The 21,298-nt window shown below is 39.6% G+C and overlaps 1 protein-coding gene across 1 annotated transcript in view; it reads left to right on the top strand.

The window, feature by feature from the left end:
* Window positions 1–558: 558 nt before the first annotated feature.
* Window positions 559–21,298, top strand: part of cntnap2a (contactin associated protein 2a) — a 514,884-nt gene continuing 494,144 nt past the window's right edge. Inside the window, exon 1 of the mRNA XM_072688821.1 lies at window positions 559–1,023. Coding sequence (XP_072544922.1) covers window positions 939–1,023 — 85 coding nt within the window. The 5' untranslated portion in view covers window positions 559–938. The remainder of the gene's footprint in view (window positions 1,024–21,298) is intronic.

Genomic DNA, 21,298 nt, shown 5'->3' with positions numbered 1-21,298 from the left:
TGGAAGTACAAGGTAGGGGTTTCTTATAAAGTGGCCAGTGAGTGGAAACACAAGGTAAGTGTTTCTAATAAAGTGGCCAGTGAGTGGGAGTGCAAGGAAGGGATTTGCAATAATGTTAGTGGGTTCTAGTCAAGAGGCCAGCAACTGGAGTAAAGTGGCCAATGTATCTATGAAATTAGATAGAAATGCAGGTAGCAGCACTGCTGTAAATTTGTAGTGATGAGTAGAGCATTGTTCCTTTACATTGTTCTAACAGTTTTACATAAATAAAATATATCACATCAACACAGCTCTGTCTTTTTCAGTGTACTATTTATTACTGTGCGATATCAGGTTTTTATTCATGTAGAAATGGTGTTCTGAGTCAGTTCAATGCTGAGGGGAATCCCAACCAGTGTGAACAAAATCTATTTGTTTGCTGCCCATAAGAAGGCGCTCAAAGCTGTACACACCCCCCACCCCCCCGTCCCGCGAGGACTGCACTACTGTTTAGTGGACTGTACCAATGTGTGTGAGAGAGGGGTGGCTGGCTTTTGCTGTCTGTATATGAGCGGAGCGTTGGGGGAGACAGCAGCGCTGTAACTTCAGCACCTTGGACAGCGACCTCTCTGCTAGTCATGGCTTGAAGTATCGTGAGCTCATTTCTGAAAGTGGGGGCTGCCAAAACGAGTCGGGGTCTGTTTGCGCTGAAGAGTCCTGAGCTCTGAGCTCCACGTTGGCTCACCAGCGTGTTACACATCTAACAGCCCGACTTTGGAGACACTCTGCGCTCGTTTCGCTTTGCTCGACTGGTCTGGGAGGAGGACAGTGCGGTAAAGAGCCTCGAGCCAAGGCTGGAGAGGAAGAGAGCGGAGGATAGAAGGAAGGCGAGAGAGAGAAGAAGAGAGGTTCTTGGACTTCGTTTCGTCCTCGGGAGCGAGTTATAGTTATAGGCAAGGATGCAGCGCGTGGATGGCAGTCTGGCGATGCTGATGTGGATCTTCAGCCTGATCGGCAGTTCAGCTGCGGCTCTACCGTCGTCCCGTAAGTTGCACACTTGCTTTGCTCTTTCACGCGCAGTTTGCAGAGGCTGGGCGCCGGGCACTGGGTGCAGCACTGCTAAACCAGCTCGAGTTTGGCTTTCTCTGACTTTCCCCCTTTTTGTGGGTGTTGGGTTTCCTAGCGCGCCACTTTCTATAGGGTTCTTACACACAGCTTTGACTAATAACAGCCTCGCAGTTTGGTGCTTTGGCTGCAAGACCAGCTCTCGTTTGGGGAGGATGCTTGTTTTAGACTGGAAGAAAAATGCTTAGGGTGATAAGAAAACAATGACAGGCTTATGGGTAGACAGTCTATATAAACCTGAATGGATCTATCTATCTATCTATCTATCTATCTATCTATCTATCTATCTATCTATCTATCTATCCATCTATCCATCTATAAATAATGTATGTCTGTGTGTGTTAAAGTATCAATAGACGATATAGATATAGAAGGGATGTAGAAGGGATGTAGAAGGGATGCAATAATAGTACTCCGGTTTTAAGAAAGAGAGATTTTCAGGATGTTAAACCTTCAAATTTTTGTTGTACTATTTTTAACATGATTCTTCGTGGTTCACTTGGTATTGCCCAAGAACCCTGACATTCTTATATATAGAAAGCAAGAAGCATACTTGCCCTGACAACCTTATAACATGCTACATGTTCTGCTATTCCTCATTGTGTTAAACGAATCAAATAGACCATTATTGGGCATGAACATATGCAGCAGTGTGCTGTCTGTACTATGCGAATATACTTTTTTCTCATTGCATTCATGGGTGGGTGGCAATGTGCTTACTCTTTTGAGCGGCTCTTTAGGAGTTTAACAGACGTCTGCAGGCTCCGTCTGAACCAGTTGCATCTGCTGTGCCAAGTTACTGCCATGCCTAATTTCTTCTTTCTTTTTCAAATGTATCAAAATATGCAGGGTGTTTTGTGCTCAAGCAAATGACTGATAACAAAAACAATAAAATGAATGAGGACTGCATAATCACCTCATTTCTTTTATAGCCTGCAGTGTTGCTAATATAACCAACTATTTCTGTTTCTCGCTCCCTTGGGCTAATTGGAGACCTGAGAAACAGAAATGGAAAAAAGAAGAAGAAAGAAATCCACATGTTCTTTTTGAAACGCCTGGCCTTGGCTCTAGCAGTCTTCTCTTAGCTTGCACCGTGATTTTTCTTCTTTTTTTTTTTTTTTTTTGAGGTGAAATCTGGAGTGTAGCCTAAAGCATCCATCAGTTTTAAGTTACATTATTTCTTGACTGGTCTATAATTGCCTTGCAGCCAGCGAGAGAGAACCAAGCAAAAGCCACAGAGTCGGGCATGAGTGGACTGTTTTAGGTAATTGGATGGCACTTTTGTTCACATATGTAAATCGGAATCCAAGTCTGGCATGAATCCTTCCTTTAACTGCTTGACAAAGCACACAGGAACCCTGGAAGTAAGCAGTCCTGCTCGCGAAGTCATGAAAAAAAGAAAAACAACATGAATAAAAATCACATTTTGGGACTATTGACTAAGAGCTCTGTGCTACACTGATAAATGTCGCAGAGACAGAGGTGAGATGAGTCAGAGAAGTTGCCTAATAGACAGGCAGGACGCTTGTCAGGAATAATGAGATTAAGGCTCTGGAATAGTTGTCTGTTTTTTTTTTTTTTTTTTCATGGACCAGAATTAGAAGTAAGTCCAGTCTACCATGCCTGAATTGACCCGAGGCGATGTGGATTACCTTCTATATGTGTTTTAATTCCTGTGTTTATTTTGTGCTTTGTGTCCCTGAGGGATCTTTTGACAGTTTTTGTATGTTTATGACCTTTACAGTGCATTACAAGAGGTGTTATTCAAGGGTGTTTCAGTTAAGCCAATTATTTTATATAGGACTACGACAACTAGAAGAACCACTTGAGTTCTGGTTAAATCCTAAAGCTTTTTATTCAGTATGTAATGAAACTCTTGAGTTATTCTAAGGCCATAGAGGTGATAGATGGGAGCCTAGACTCACTGGAAGCTTTGGACTGCTCAAACGGTTTGTGGAAATAGTTACGTTTACAAACTCTTTCAGTCTAACATAGAACCGTTCTTTTCTGTGGAAAGAAAGACACTGGCACAACAGGCATTTTGGACATTAGCTAGTGTTTTCTCACTCCCTATGGGAGGTGACTGTAGCACTGACTGGAGGTTTCAGGTGCTAATTAAGCTGCCAGTTTTGTTTTGTCTCCCTTACTTTCCGTTCACTTACTTGCATGTTTGATCAACCTCAGTGTAACTTAAGTTCAGGTTAGCAGCAGGAAACAAAAGGGTAAATGTAAAGCAAAAAGTATCTTATTCAACAAGCAAGAAGCAAGACACCTGGAGTTTGCTTTGAGAAGCTTCTACAATGAATCAGAGGCAAAATGAAGTGTTTTTTGGGGACAACTGCCAAACTGTGGCAAATGAGACAAGCTGTGTGTGTGTTTAGCACTGTATTGGATGATGCCTTGCATACACATCATATGTGCTGTTCACGCTCCTGTGCAAAATCTGGGACTTGCTATTGTAGATATGTTATATTAAGATAAAGAAACTAACCTACCTTAATAACATATGATAATAGTGTTACATTGTGTTACATTTATTATTTAATATGCAATAACATTTACGTTATAAAGCACCCAAGGCTTGAGGTTGTTTACTTTCCCAATTTAAAGGAATAGTTTGATCAGGAGTCAAATGAAGATGATGAAATAAAGATGATCTCCACGGTGCGTAATGATGGGCAGCTGGTTTGAGCAACCAGAACCACTTTTTTTTTTCTCAAAACAATATGTGGTATAATTTTGCACTTATCACTCTTAAGTGCTTAAGAGTTTACCAGGGACCTTATTTTTGTGCTTTTATTGTTATAACTTCTAGCTAACTGCTTTACATTTTGGAAGCCCCGGATATGCCAACAAACAACTGTGGCACCTGTTTAGTGATGATCTGACATACAACATGTCCCCCCCCCCCCCCAGGTAAAGCATAAAGGTACACTGCAAATTTGTCACTGTTAAATTAACACTGATAGTGTTTACACTCACTTACACTAGTGTTAATTTAACACTATGATTGATGTATAATGGTACAGTAGTATTACACAGTCAGATGTCAATAAGATGATAATGTGGTTCCAATTTTAGCTTAAATATTTCTACTCGATAACAGAAAAACAAAAATGTCATTAACATAAAGTAAGCAACCTGCTACGGCAATAAGTGATTAGAGCAGTTCTGAGTAGCTCATGATTTACAGGTTTTCAAAAGCTGGAAGATGACCACATTAGATTAGATAGCGCTGCATTTTTCCCAAAAAATCACTGTCAATGTTTTAGTGATTGATGGTCAATTCAGGCACTAAAGTAAAATGACTGTAGAATTACAGAGAGTATGTTTTCAGTCTATATAAACAAATAGGAGTCTAATAATGGCAGTCTAACCCTTTGAGTAAAACAAGTTCTTGATACGTCTCAGGAAAACCATCAAACTGTCAGTGGGGCAGTATCTCAAGGGGACTTCAGTACCTTCAGTTAAGGAGCATAATTTGTACAACTTATTTATAAATCTGCACCTCTCTGCTGCAAAAGTGGATGTATTGGAAGTTTATACCTTGTCTTCTTCTTTGACTAGTAGCAATAGTGAAATCCTTTTTGATGCTGCATAGAAAGTTCTCCTTTAAAAGAACAATCAACCAGAAATTATCCACAATTAACCAGACAAACAGCCATTGAAACTATTACTATCAGTTCTTTGAGGTGAATGGGACCACTTTTTATACAGGTATATGAGAATAAAATGTACTGACAGTATCACTCTTTTACAACTTTATAGAACCCTATTTGAACCCTATGAGTATACATTTTGTAAAAACGTTTTATATTTAAAATCAGTAAGATTGAAAATGAAATAGCAAAGTTAAGACCCCAAACCCTTCTGTACAGTCAGGAAATGACATTGCTCCAATTTATTTAATTGCACCCAGCACACCACCACTTCTACTGGTCTCATCACTGGGCAGTGAAAAAGGAGCTGACGTCCAGACAACCTGCTCCAGCACAAAGTTATTTTAGCGGAATGTGAATGTGCCAGTGTGAATTTGTCTCAGTAGAGACACTCCTCAGAGTCCGCCGGAGGATTAACATTCATCAGCAAGGGACATTCCTATTGGGCCAGACAGGAATCAAAATTGTGTTAGCCAGGCAGTGGCCATTTCAGACTCTCCGTCATTCTGCATTGTCTGAGATTTGTTCGGTTTAGGTGTTATGAGTCATGATGGAGTGCTACTATGAGGTGGCATGTTTTGTTTTATAGAAATTTGGTATTTTTAGTTAAATTGTGGTGTGATTGGAAAATAAATACTGTTTTGACTTAAGCAGTTCAAATGTGTACATCTTTGTTATGTAAATAAAAATATAAAAGGGCATAAATTATTTTTTTTTGTTTTTGAAAATTTTTATTCAATCAAAAAATCTAATTAAAATTTGAGTTTGAAGAAGTAAACACTGCTAAGTTCCCACAATTAAGAGCGGCCAAGCAGAATATTCATTGGTCTTTTATGCAGTAACCAAAAAAAACTTTTTAATTTTAAGGGATAACAAAGTAGATGTGTTGTATGCAGGAAAAATGAGCAAGCATTTGGATCTAAGTGAATTTGTCAAGAACCAGATTGTGACGGCTAGACGACATCTCCAAAACACCAGAACAACTGGTGAATCGGCAACAGGGTCATGGGCACCTAAGGCTCACTGATGCACATGGAGGACCCACCCCACAACTAACAGGACTTACACAACTTAAAGGACCTTCTGCAAACATCTCGATGCCACATATTACAGGATGCCTTTAGAGGTCTTGTGGAGCCCATGCCTCGAATGGTCAGATCTGTTATGGAGGCACAAGGGGTTTATTCAGTATTAGGCAGGTGCGATCAATGTAATGGCTGATCAGTGTAAACCCATGCCAAAGTAATCAGACTTATATAAATTTTAAAGTAAGAAATCTGCTGAACCGTAAAGTATTGCTTGAATAGGAGTTGCTTGACTCTTTATGTTGACTTGTACATTATTTTTGTGCTTATTTGAGGCAAAAAGTACAATCAATGGTCCAATGTAATCAGCCAGTCCTGTTTTACCCCTGTGTATACTACCCGATCTCTAGTGGGGAAAAAAATCAGTCGCCACGCTTGATGCATCACTGACAACACCGAGCATGTGTGTGTGTATGTGTGTGTGTGTGTGTGTGAGTGTGTATTTGTGTTAATTAACTACTCTCCTGGTTGCCGCTGCTGGTGGGTGGATTGAATGCTGGGGAAGAACAATGAGCCTCTAAAAACGCACAACATTAAACATCCGGCTGATCAGAGCGGTCATTTATTGGTCAGATTGTCCTATTAGCTATCTTGTACCCAATGTATCATCAGTGATCCATCCACAGTCCTTGTCATTGTCCTCTGATTAAATCTTCCCTCACAGGATCAGTGTGTGGAATTGGAGCTTTCTGTGAGTTAAAGTGTTTCTATCACTGTATAAAAGCTGGACAAGCGTCCAGGCTTTTTTCTGTCCTGGCACCAAAGTGGTGGAACGAGCTGCCCCTGGGTGTCCGAACGGCCGAGTCGCTCGCTGTCTTCAAACGCAGACTGAAGACCCACCTCTTCAGAGAGTACTTGGACGAATAGTTCTATGGTCGCCTTACTGTATTGTGTTTAGCAATGTCTAAGCTTAGAGGTATCTTTTGAATTATTAGCCTATTCTAACTAGCGAAGGTTTTCTTGGGTAAATAGCAAAGCACTTTGTAAGTCGCTCTGGATAAGAGCATCTGCTAAATGCCGTAAATGTAAATGTAAATGTAAATAAAAGAAGCTCTATGCTGCCTTTATTGTTGGATGATTGAGAAGCATGATACATTCTGTATTTCAAGGGTAGGAGTAGATTAAAAAGCAGGTAAAGACATGTTTTGCACATGCATTAAAATGATAATCCCCCATTACTCTCAGAAAGATTCATTTTCCCCATTCTTTTTCATCCACTGCAAGATTTTACAATATCATGACACTGCGCTTTATTAGTTATGATTAAACCATAACTAATAAGTAAACCCCATTAAACCATTCATTCATTTTAGCAAAATGCCCTTTTAGCAATCCCAAATGGATGCTTCCTTCTGAAATTGTGTATAAATAAAAGACATGACATAAATCCCCATATATCCACAGATATGCAATCATTAGCACAGTTAGTGTTTGAAAATAAACTAAAGTTTACAACTTAGGTCAGTTGCTTGGTGACATAATGCATCAGATAGTAGTAAGCAGCTTATTTTCATAGCTTTTTTGAAATTGATGTGTGCACAGTTCATGCACAGTTCACTCCACAGTTTATGAATTAAACTACAATATATACATACACCCACATTTTCAGCCTGCAGCAGTTCAGCCCTGCCTGATAGCTGAAGTTATAAGGGATGTTTCAGCCCGGACTGCTATTTTTGGGCTATATGTATGTGCACAATTCAGGGCAGCCAACAGAACAGAGGTCATTTACATACCGTAACAGCACAGTAACCAAACACATTATGTCCAGAGATAACTGTTCATGATACAGCTTATAATGTGGTGGCCAGGTGACTTCACATCACTATGAAGGTTTTTCATTAGGCATCAGGGTCACTAATACAGTATGTATATCTAGGTTCATGTTTATGCGTGTAAAATGATCCAGTGAAGAGTTTTTGCTTCCTCTCAGCCACGGCTGAACTTTTAAACCAAACTGGCCTTTTTAAAGGTCTGAACCACTCTCAGAAAAAGATTAATTCAGTTAATCATAGTGAGTAAATTGGGTATTCAGGCAGCTTAACAAAACAAATTGAATGCATGGACGGGGTGTAATAACAGCATTTGTCTCAGTTGAAGCACGCTGCCTCTCTTCTTTTGTTTCAGACCAGCCACTTTAACGGCATTAGTGGCCGCAGTGAGCTGAATTCAGCTTGTGTTTTGGGAGACTCTGGCCAAGAAGCCGCTTCAACCATGCAGTTTGTTCCACATTAATCATGACAGCGCTGTATGTAACAACAGGAAGTCAATCTGACCTTTGAGCAGTCTTTGTAGAAATCAATCCTCCTGTAGGTTTGATGGTCTTTTGACATTAATGCAGAACCAATGGCTGTGATAATCAGGACCAGGATACAAATTAGCCTCACCAGTCCAACCACAGCAGAAATGTGAAGACATTAGCAGATTGGTGGCACACAGTTCATTAGCCTTTAGATATTAAGAGGTATTACTGTCATTTTGATACTGTCACATAACACATAACATAACACAGAACATTTTAAAGGTCTAAAGAACCTTCATTTGGTGTCAAGGTTCTTCGTATTCACTCATTCCCACACGTCTCAATAACAAACTCAATTTTTCCTCATGGAACCATAAGAGGTTCTTCTATGGCATATTACCTTGAAATGTGGGCACTATGAAGGGTTCTTTGAGAAATTCCATAGATTAACCATTTTTGGTTTCATTAAGAACCATTTACATTAAAATTATTTTTTTTCTTTATGTAAAACAAGAGTTCAATGCACACAACAATAAGTTCAGAAATAGTAAAAATAGTAAACCTCTAAAAACCAGCGTAACTGGGTGATTCCATAATTAGGATGACTAAATAAAGATAAAGGGCCTTTTAAATTATCTACAACTTGACCCAACCTTCTAAACTACACACTATCTAATTCAATGCACAATAGTATAAGCAGCATATTTTACATACTGGTAAACATAAATGAAACATGCTGAACCCACTGAACTGTTTTTTCAGTTCTCTGCCAGACCCAGTACAGATACAGAATGCCCTGTCAGAGGAGTAAAACACGTTGTAAACCTGTCTGTCTGTGCTGTCCTTATGTATATATATATATATATATATATATATATATATATATATATATATATATGTCAATGAATACCACAGAAACACAGGAAAATCTGGCAGTGTTTAGCACTGTAATACCAAGTGTGTCCCAGTACAAAACGGATTGTGTAGAAATGTGTCCCATTTCCTAGCTTCCAAAAACTGCTGTAGGTTCATCAGTATCAACAACAATGATGCGAGGAGCATCTAGTTTGTCCTGTGAACTATTAATATTTTGTCTCAGTATTTTAGTAATTACTCACAGCATTACTGAAAATGTTATGTCTGCACAATGCTCTTTGCAAATAACTCTCAAATCTTAAATAACTTTCATGATTGTTGTATGCAAAGCAACTGCCAGTTATCCACACAGAAAGTTAATTGCTAATGTGACGTAATGTTGATTTGTCCTATATATGAAACACTTTAATAGCTCATGTTTGAAACATCCCTTTTCATGAGTTCCCCATTATCGGTTATGACATTTTCAAATTTGAGTTGTCTCCCATTTCAGTTGTCCCTCAACATTCTTCCTTTTCAACCCAACACTGTTATTTACTGAAGTCACTGCAAGCATGCAAAGACATCAGGTAAAAACCAAAATATTGTAACTAATGTGACATAACACATTTTATAGTTAAAAATAGTTTCTTTTATTAATAGTAATCTTTTATAGTTAAATACAATTTTGTAGTTAAATTGTCAATTTGCTGGTGAAAACTGAAAACTGTTTTCAAATGAAACAGCATATTTTAGCTACAGGAGCTAATTGGCACCCCAATTGTGGAATTGCTCAACTGAGAACAGACACGTTCTAATAGGGGGAGACATTTCAGTGGCTGAAACTGGGAACACTCCACATAGCAGCTGTATTTTGGGCAGTCCTGTTATTCAACAAATAGAACTAATCAATTTGTTTGTAAACCCAAGGCTTAGTAATGCTAAATTCACACCAGTCGTGACATGCCAGCATCATGCAAGCGACTGCGTGTCCAATCCACCCAGCCTTCGACTCAGTTCCATCATGTAAGTGCTTTAGACAGGAACATCAGCTCTTTTATCCTCCTTTTCTTTTCTAATTACACTGTTTTTAGTCAGTTTAAAAGTTGACAGTCTGTTTCTTTTGATGAAATCAAGTTTATACTGCTGTTCATTTCAGAAAAAATGTCCTCTCCACACACAGCTGGTTCTGCTCTTTGATAAGATTTTCACATTGTAATGAATCATCATTTTAAATGTAGTTTATAATGCTGAGGAATATCTATCTATCTATCTATCTATCTATCTATATATATATATATGGACCTCTTGCATGAACTGCGTAATGCGGTGTAACCCGAGTCTTATTGCTTAGTCCTTGTTAAAGTGGCTCAGCATCTTTTGAGCTTGCCCATTTTTCCAGCTTACAACATTCCACCTTCAATAACTGACTGCTTACTGCCCAACACGTAGATCCTACTGCTTGACAGGTGCCATTGGAACCAGATATTCTACGCTTGCTAATTACTCCATTAGAGATTCATTCAAATGTTATCTTGATTATTTTATTTGGGAGGGATCTCCTATTTTAATATGACTCAATCCTACTCTGGTTCATAGGCCTCTGTACATACACAGAGATAAACCCTCACACACAGACATAGTACACACTGTACACACACACACATTGACATACTTACCCTATGCTCATGTGCACACACACATGCTCTAAAACCCACGCACACTCACAGTCCACGCATACTCTTAAGTGCATGTTCACAAACACAGTGCACATATGCCATGCACAAGTACACACACACACACACATTTACTGGTACACATGCATGCAGCTCCACACACTAGCACTCAGGCAGAAGCACGTATACATACACACTCTCTCTCCTGTGTCTGACTGAGGGAGCTGCTGTAATGACTGCAGGAGTGCAGTAACGGAGGACTGCCTCAGTGGCACTCTGGGAGGAAAAAAAACAGATAGGAAGAAGCAGAGCGGCTCATGTGAAGGTGCAGGGCGGCTATATGGAGGATGGCCTTGCTCTCAGTGTTTGTGCCGTGCTGTACATGCTGCCGAGGTGGCGGGAGAGGCTGTTTGTTAATCTCTCTTCCATGTGGAAGCATGTCATGTACTGTCAAGTCGTTTTCAAATATGTGACATGTTTTCTTATAGTTTATATAGTGTGTTTGTGTATGTATGCGTGTGTGTATATAAATGCAATTAGGTGTGTTATGCAATGGAATTATATTGTATTTGTATCGGAACCAGAACTGGACATGATCTAATGTTTAACATTCTTTAAGGAGCATTTTATTATGACTTTCCAATTTAAAAGTAACATAATATATGCAGCTGATGCTCCGCCCACTTGTAATAGTGTTAATAACATCTATATCTTTGCTACTCCAACTTTGACATGCTGCTAACCGCACTAAATAACTCTGTATCTGTATTCAACTTAATGACTCTGTATATCTCACGTCCAGAAATGCATGTGTAAACTGTGTGTCCTGTAGGATCACTTTTATTGGTCCTATTGTCATGAACAATTATGTATAGAGTCATAAAAGATCAACAACTATAGAGATACAGAACAACCATAGTATGTTCAAATCAGAGACAGATTGTGTTACTTATAATTTATAATATAATTGAATAACTTTTTATTACATTATTTTGGAATACTACATAAAACATAAAAAGCTTTTGGCATCTAATTTAAGAAATACTTATGACTATGACTATGTATGACTATGATTCTAAACTGTGGTGTGTGTGTGTGTGTGTACACTACTGGTCAAACTATTAGAAAATGTTCTAGTTTTAATTAACATTTAAGCACTTTTAATTTCAGTGTAAAAATTCAAAGGTACAATGTCCAGTAAACCTTCTGGACTTTTGAGGGAAATAAATGGGGTTTTGTATTGAATGAGTCATTGGTTACAGCTCACAGCTGGTCTGTGTCAGAGAGGGTATCCTTAATCCTGCCCTAAAATAATTACAATTTCCTTGTAAATCTGTCTGTATAAAAGCATTGTTGTAATAGACTGTGTTCCTGCACTCACTAACACAACATTTACACAACATTGCACAATCAGATTGCTACCGTTATTCTACTGTAATGACTAGAAAAACACGCTTACCAGAACAACACAGGTAGAGTATCGGAACTCTGAAACCTGAAGAGAAAACTGAAGAAGTCTGACAGACTCGAATCCACTGCAGCATCAGAAGACACGCTGCTGAGAGTCAACAGCTTGTGTGATAGGCCGCTCATATGACAACACCTTGTAGCAAAGCTCAAACACTGGACCGAGTCTCAGTTTCAACTCTGAAGAGAAGTCTTGGAGCTGTAGGTTTGACAGGCCGCAGTAAGAGAGTCATTGCAAATATTGGTAAACCAGAAAAGCAGGCTTGACATGGGGTCATGCAACTTTACCAGTGGACTACTGAAAAAACTGGCTATATCCTATAACTCTTGACCAGTAGTAGTATATATGCATGACTTAATTCTGAACTTGTAAATGAGATTAAAAATGCATTTCAAACTCAAATTCTGCATTTCTAAATCCAGTCCACTCAACAGTGCTTTATAAATATTAAAGATATTACAGAGTAATTACATATTCCTGATTCGATATGACAGCTGTGTATGTGGCCTGAAAGCCACAGTTTATTGAAGTGTGTGTTAAATAGTGTGAATAATTTGAAAGGCTAAGTTGACAAGAGTCAAAATACTTTAAATGAATTTAGGGGCCCATCAGCACCAGACTGCATTTTTGTGATAGCTCTCTCAGAGCTTAGAAGATAAACATGTCCAAAACTGTAGGCTGCATCAAAAGCGCAAAAGGACTGGTTGCATTGTGCGGCTATAATCCTGTCCGCAAATCTGAAAGGTTACAGCTAGAAAGATTAAAGTCTGTGGTTCTAGGGTGCCCTGTTCATCACCCTGCAGAAGGACTGGGACGTTTGTCCATTAAATGCAGATTTAGCTCGTTAACCTCTGTCTGAATAGAGTGCTAGACCTTGAAGTGACGCAGATACATCGAAATGTCTGTGTGAGACAAAAGCTCTTGGGCCTTCTGTTGTCTGGCTGTTATTTCTGAGAGCAGGATTTATGCACTGAGCTCAAACGTGCAGGTCAAATCCTGCACACGGTCTCTTTAGCTTTACTCAGTGCTGATGCTAACGTCCACTGCTACACTGGATACAGGCTTGCACTGTCTGCTGTCGAATAATGACCATGGATTAGAGGGCTCTGTCCCAGATGTTGATGGGGATTGGCCAAAACCCCCGGAAGGCGTCTGTGTGTGTGTCCTATAGATTTATATATATATGATCCTATGTCCTCACATTCTACAAAATGTGTGTGTGTGCAGGTTGAGGAAGTGAGAGAAAAACCATAGCTTCCATTGTAAAGAATCTGTCATGCTGTAGCTGTGTTCATTCAGGCAGCACGCTTCTATACCTCTTGGGAAATATGCAGGCTCATTTCCACAATCATAATCTGAGTGTTCAACGGGAGATTATCCATATCATTGTGCAGGAATGTCCTGCCAAGCCCTTTATTACATTCATACGGCTGCATTCGCACTCGCAATGGTATTGAACCTGCATTGAGTTGTGCCCAGCTCTGTAGCATTTTCCATTGCGCTAATACACTATGCGTTCATCCAGTGTTTGTATTTTCAGCTTTTATGATTACAGCCATGGTTCTTAATGATATTAAGGCATGTTTTGGCAACCAAATTTGGGTTACCAACCAAATGAGGAATAAAAAACTGATTTTATTCATAATCTGTGTCTCAGGCGAAATGGCTTTTCCTGAATTTCTGAGCGCCTCAGTGCTTCCAGGGCAATTTTAATCAGTATTGGGAAAACGCCTCCGTGCTGCTTTGACACGGTGTTGTGAAAAAAGGCGAAGACAATCCACTAATCCTCTAGCACCTAGTGAACAATTCAGCCGCTTCAGAGCAGCAGGCGGATGTTGGCTGGACAGGAAAGCTGTGCGGCATCTGAAATGAAGTGCTTCTAAGTGGTTACAGTGTAATCAACAACTTCAGTTTACATGAACACACTTTAGTGCACATACTGCAAACGTCCATGATGTATGCACTACTCATATCTTTAACTGTATGCTTTATATTTAAAATGCAACTGCAGATACCTCCCATTACACATTAGCATTGTGTATTATATCATTTATAAGTGTATAAACGCAAGGCAGGCAAACTGCAAATGAGCTTTGGCGAGATATCCTATATACACTATGTCTTGTAAGCATTTATTTGTGTTTTGCAGATGACAGTTGTTTACAAGTAGCTTCATGGGACTCTGAGTCTCCAGTCTTTAATAGAGAATTTCAGTTTAGCCTTATTGCTAGCTGTAGGCATTGGGCAAAGTAAATCCCTACTAAAAGCCTGTCAAGTTCAATGCAGCTTCAAATAACAAGCCTTTCATTATGGAAAAAACATCAATCTGAAGGACAGAACTGAGGCACCTTATGCAGTAAATGCTGTGCACAAAGAAAAGAGGTTAAAGAAATTTGAAATGGTTGGCTAGCATGTAATTTGGATTGCAAGTATGCTAGTTAGCGCAAAAGCTAATCCAGCTTACTACTGATTTAGTCAAAGTCATAGGCATACGCTTAGAGGCAAAACATTTAAAAGTTATTTATGCTTCCTCCTCAGATTACAATTTTATGCCTTGATTTATGTCCAAGTTGTTGACCCAGGACTTCATTTTTAATAGACTGGTGAATGGATGAATAGATAGATGTATGGGAGATGGATGAAGAAACAGATGCATGAATGCATAGATGGATGAATAGATTAAGTATTGGATGGACAGGCAGATAGATCATTTGCAGGAAGGATGGAGAAATGAATGGATGGCAGATGACTGAATTAGAGATTGTGCAACCCATTTGAGCACTAAAGATTGCTTCAGATCTCGCTGATTGGAAATATATCAAAAGCAGTTTATTTTCTAAGCACATTCCCAGCTGCAGTTTTAGCTGAATTACTTTTATTTACAGGTATTGCATAACTTAGCTTAGCGAAGTTTGTAGGCGCTGCCTGTAGGTGTATCAATTAGCTAGATTGATTTAAACTTCTTGATGATGAATGATGCTGGAGGATGTTTTGAGGATGCATGTATCAGATTAGCACTAAAAATGTATTTCTTCTTATCCCTGCAGTGTTCTCAAAGTTCTCAAGATATTTTTTTCACCTTGGAGGTTGTTCAAATTCGCTCAGAATACCTTTTAATGCAAACTTCAAGGTGTGCGTGTGGTCGGGTGTCTGGGTTATGGGGAACAAGGACAAGGACATTTTATATTGTAGCATAGAATAAAACATTGATATGACTGTGAGCATCTTGCAGAAAACAGGGGAAAACCATTCCTCTTTCCAGAGAGATATTCAGAGCTTCATGATTATCTCCAGCGATTTCATGGATGCAGTCAAATTAATCATGGCTCAGCAGATCAGGGACAGCTTCTAGCAACACTGAAACTTCTAGACAAGGTGAAGAGGAATTGTGCAAAAATAAAGTGGGCAAAACAACAGCTTTAGTGAGTTTCTGCTATAGAAAGCAGAATAGAAAGTCAATATATAATAAACATGCCTGCTTGTTCAACTGCTAGCTGGCTTCTTCGCCTTGGTTTAAAGCAGATGAGAAACAATAATGGCTTAGATTCAAAACGTCATTACAGCAGTGTATCAGACATATTTCAGCTGCTTGGCCTTTGCATCTATCTCCAATGAGTCCAGAGTCTTAAAGGGCCCAAATTTACATTGCAAAACTGTTTGTAAACATTCACTCATCCCAGACCATACAGTTAATATGGCAACTAACAAACACTTTATGAATGAACTGTCTTTGTGATTTCACAAAATAAATACACTTACATATGTTCATATATTCAGTTTATGGTAGCTTAAGCTCACCCATTCACACTAAAGTCAAAATGCATGTTTTATGCTGGAGTGCATTTAGAATGAGGCACAATACAGGACAGCCATTTAAACAAGAGGCCATTTACATATGTCAGAATGAAAAGTCTTTTCATTTTGATATATAAAGACATGTTTGAAAACAGTCATGTATAACTGGACTACAACTGTTTTGGGGACAAAAAATAAAATGAACAAAATGTAGGATATGAAAAATGTAAGGATTTTCAGACAACATCCACAGATCACCTATGTCATATTGCACTTTCTTTGAGCGAAGTATGAAAATAATCCAAAAATAGGCCCTAGTTTGCAGACTGCTGGAGTAGTGCAGTGCTGCGTATTGATTTTTTTAAATTGTACTGTCACTGGACGGTGATATCACCAAGGAAATGAGGCATCTCCAGCAGAAAGCAAGCGAATGTCAATGTGCGATATGTTTAGTAAGCTGGAGAAAACTCTGGGGAGCACAAGATTAGCCTTGCTTTTCTTTGAAACACAACTGCTTCGATGGTGAGCTTTAGAGGCAAAAAAGTCATCATGGATTGTTGAACAAGGGATCTCTAGCTAAACCTGGGGTAGACTAATGACCATTAAAAAGACCATTTTTAGAGACCTCAGTAAAAAAAAAAAAAAAAAAAAAAAAGCAGGCACAAATACTGTAGAAATACATATCCACTCTTCATTAGAAATTCCTCCCTTGTAGCTTCACCCTGCACATGTACAGTTAGATATTGTAGACCATAGGATTATGAGTGTAAGCTCTTCATCAATTACAATTGTAAGCTCTTGGCTGGATATTTTTGGATGGTGGAACCTTCCTTAATAAAGGAGTTTCCAATAAAGTGACCAGTACATGAAATTAGTCAGAGGTTTCTAGTAAAGTGGACACTGAGTAGAAGTATTAGGTCAGTGTTTCTAATAAAGTAGACATGGTACATAGTAGGGGCTTTAATAAAGTGGGGAGGTAGAAGCAAGGGCTTTCCGGGGGGGGGGGGGGGGGGTATCCAGTGATTAGAAGTACACAGCCATCACATCCAGTAAGCGGTAGCACAAAGCAGATGTGTCTAATAAAGTGGTCAGTGAGTAGGTACAAGCAAGGGGATTCTAAAAAAAAAAGGTGGCCAGTAAGTAAAGTAGCCAATGAGTGGATCTTCACAAACTGATTTATTCTGGAATTATTTCGATTTGTTCAACTCGAGCTCTGAAACCACTTGCAAACTCAAGATAACCCGCCTGGTTCTCCATTTGGAGGCGGATCACCTTTTACATTTCAAAAGGCCCTGGAAGCAATATAACAAAAGCGCTGGTTGTTTGTTTATAGACTGCCCTGTCCCCTTCATGAGTGGCTGTGACAGGGTCCCGTTTTCGCTCTCCTGTAATAATGCCTAAAGCGAGGCCCCCGCTCCTCAGCAGATGCCATCCCTGTACACAGGCCAGGGACTTTCACTTGCAAGTGGCTGCTGTTTGAATGCCAGTCCCCACGCTCTCCTCCTCCACGTTGAATGTCAGCCAGCCTTCAGCCAGAGCCGGTTTGGTTTTTTTTTCTGGGCAAGTGGAGGAAACCCGCAGACTTCAGCTCAACTCAAACTAAATTGAGCAGGGAATTACCAAACTGAACTGGAATGCAACCGTCCAGGACCAGAATTGAAGTACCCTGTTTTAAACCAGTTCAATGTGTTTTCCCTGAACTGCACATCTAAGCCAAGAACCCTTTAGCAACCTTTATTTTTAACCTTTATTTTAATTCTTTTCATCTTTAACTTTTGTCCGACTGCAACATATAGTGTCACCATGAGGGAGAAAAATGGAGCATTTGCCCTCGGCTGTACTGCCCTCATGCTGAGTGACAAATTAGCTTTAGCCAGACAATTAAGTTACCTCTTGGATTGCACTAATGATACCCACTTTCATGAAAGTCATCAGACCACTGTGATATTTTGCGAATACTTGCGCAGCATTGACAGATTTTTTCACATGCCTCTGTTAGCATTCCATGGACAGCCTGCCCGTATAAAAGCCACTTAATGGCTTTGTATCACTTACTGGGGTGGCTGGCAGGCTAGCTGTCCATTAGCTTACTGACTAATTTGCTAAGTAAACAGTGCTTTCCTGCTTGTGCCCTCCTGGGGGCAGGGAAGCACAATTCAAAGAGAGCTCCTTGACCTGTTTTTGCATCCCTGGCGGCGTTGTCCAGTGTTAGGTATTTTTAGCACTGTGGTGAGGTGGTGATAGGTTAGCATGCTGTGACTGTGCTGCATTAGAATGTAATAGGAGGTGGAAAGGCTCTTAGAGAAGTGTGGGAGTACCAAGTGACACATTTGGCCTTAGAGAAGCTCCTGCACCTCTTGATGCTAATGCTAGCTAAAGCTGCTTGACTTACTTACTCTTGCTTAACCTTCCCAGTCCACCTTGTGTAATTATGTGTAGTTTATTGAAATAAATAATATGAGGAGATATTTTATTAAGATATTAATTGAATGAATTATTGGAGAGAATATTGATTGTGATGTTATGGTTTGATTTTGGAAATATTAAAGCTTGCACACCAATTTTTTTGTTTGTTTGTTTTTTTTTTGTCTTTTGGATGCTTGTATTGTCCCAGGAAATGAACAGATTAAAGAAATCATTGAAAATATCTCCAATATGTCAACAAGGGGGGTTGTGGGTTCAATACCCGGGCTTGGCAAATTACCACTGCTGGGCCCTTGAGCAAGGCCCTTCACCCTCTCTGCTCCCCGGGCGCTGGAGTTGGCTGCCCACCGCTCTGGGTGTATGAATGCTCACTGCCCCTAATTCACTAGTGTGTGTGTGTTCACTACCACAGATGGGTCAAATGCGTAGGACACATTTCGCTGTACATAGTACAGTGACAAATACATGCACCTTTACCTTTACATGCTGGCACATTATCCACTGAGAAGAAAAGATCTTGTGTAGAAGACCTGTTAGCTCATCTGAACAAAAATTACAGATTTTCTTGAGCTAGTGCTAGTGCTATCATCTCAAAAACAATCCCCCCCCTGCAGTTAACTAAATATCTGTTCATTAACTCTTTCTTAAATTCTTAAAAAAAAAAACCCTCAAAGATTATTTTAATGTATATCAAAATTAGAGTACTGACTAAAACTGTAAGTGTGATTTCCTGGCACCAGCATGCTGTATGTGTACTGATATTTTCATGATACAGGTGGAGTGCAGACCCAGATCATATACACTACAGCTGAAGATTACAGTGATGATTTGCTTTTTGCATTTGGCAAGCTGCTCGGCTCCCACGCAGTTTCCCCTCAGGATTTTGGCTTTTGTTTGTGATTTGGAGTGAAGGCCTAAGGGATGGGGGGAGCTGCGGGGGTGGATGGATGGATAGACTCGGGATAGGATGGGTGGGTATGAAGCAAAAATCTAAAAAAAAACAAGTAAAAAACAACAAACGGTAAAAAAGCGGCAGTTTATTCACATGTACGTTTGAACAGCCTTGTTAACGCTGCAGCGTGTGGCCTGCCTTAAACCCTTTGTCTTGCTTGGCTTTTGAAGGAAATTCTCAAGGGTTCTCTTGTATGAATTGACTCGGAGGTGGCCCATTGATTGACAGATGTTTCCCTTGTATCCTGTCTCCGTGTCTGCTATCTGGCTGCCTCACTCCTTCTCCTCCACTCCTCTGTCCTTCTTTCCTCTTTTCGCTTTCCACTCTCGTCTGCCTGATCTTCTCTCTCTTCTCCTCCCCTATCTGTCTCCTCAGTCTCTCCCTCAGGGGCTGCTCTGCCCCGTCGTCCTGTGGAGTAAAGCAAACCAGTATAATAGTGTTTGAAATCTCTTGCTGTTCGTATTGTTGCTTTTGTCGTGTAACGGCCATGTTGTTCGCCAACCTGGTCAGGTATTTGCAGAAGTCGGCTCTTGTGAAACAGCTTCCTACTGTGCTTAATGTTACTGGTTGTTTTTGGTGGACACTGGTGAGTTAGCTCTTGACCAGAGACATTGAAAACAGGGGTGCAGCAATGTCTAGTGGTGGGTGTACTGTGGAATTGTGTTAGCAAATTTACCACACTTGGCAACATTAAAAGGTAGGTCATTATAATGGCCTCAAAACTTGTGTACTTGAGTACCTATAAAGGGCTCATATCATGAAAAAAAGAATTTTCTTTATTTAAAAAAATGAATTTAATGTAATATGTGAATGTTGCTCTAATCCATACAGACCAAAAAACAACAATTTAATATGTTGTTTTTTGTGATGTCATCAATGGCAACACATGTACGTATCTGTCTGTTCTTTTGTAGCCTGCATCTCCATTTGTAACGTAAATTTCTATGACAGTCCTGATGGGTTTTTGATTGAGACAGCAAGGCCAGTTTGGTCTTTAATAAGTAAGTCTCAGATTAATTTAATATTCTGCTTAATACAAACTAAAACAAATGTTTTGAAGAACAAGAATCCAGTTGCAGTCTAAGAAGTGGCCTGTTTTTGAAGATCCACTCACTGGCTACTTTATTAGAAATGTGTACCTTGTACTTCCACTCACTGGCCAACTTTTTTAAGAACCTCTTTGCTTGTTTCTATTCACTGACCACTTTATTAGACACATCTGCTTTGTGCTTCTGCTTTAGCCACTTAATAAAAAAAACATAAGTCACAGCGTAATTTGGCTTTATAACATAAAGCTTGCTAACAGCTCACGTTGTAAAATTAACTTTCTGAAAGTTGTGTCTGTAGATGGCTAAAACAATGGCGCAAGCAACTTGTAAACTGCAAAGGGGATTATATGCTTTGTGGTGAGGATCATTTTACATGGCAATTTGTAGAACAAAAGCATGACCCAAAGTATGCAATAGCAAATAAATTACACTTTTAATTTTCTCAGTGTTGCTGTAACCGTATCGTCTTTACAGTGGCCATGTAGTATTGTGTAAGCGTTGTTTATTGATAGGGTCAAACCGGAGTGTATTTAGTTTCTGCTGAGATAATCAACTATGCTGGACCATTTTCACAGAGCTCTGCCTTATTAGTCAAATTCATCCCTGTGTCTAAAAACCAGTAAGGGCCACAGAAAACTGAACGCCTGTTCTGTCTCACTCTAAAAGAAAAGCAATGAATAAACACTTGGGTGCATGGGAATACATGTCACCCCCTGAGTGGATCTGACCCACATGTGGCTCGTTAGATGTTATGTATTACTGTTAATATCACCAAGAATCCACAACAGAGCCACAGGCCACATCTGAATATGTAATCAGCTGGCATTTGTATATGTCTAAGGTAATATTTATACCAGTTATTGCTGTTTTTAAGGTGTTTCTTTCTCATAGTTTTGAAATCCAGGTTGCACAGTGGGAATTGTGACAGGAACAGGTTCAGGACACAGCTGTCAATCACACCTTCACTGCCAGCAGTGCAGGCATACAGG

This window comes from Salminus brasiliensis, chromosome 1, assembly GCF_030463535.1.
Source record: "Salminus brasiliensis chromosome 1, fSalBra1.hap2, whole genome shotgun sequence".
NCBI lineage: Eukaryota > Metazoa > Chordata > Actinopteri > Characiformes > Bryconidae > Salminus > Salminus brasiliensis.
This window is presented reverse-complemented; position numbering and strand designations above follow the sequence as displayed.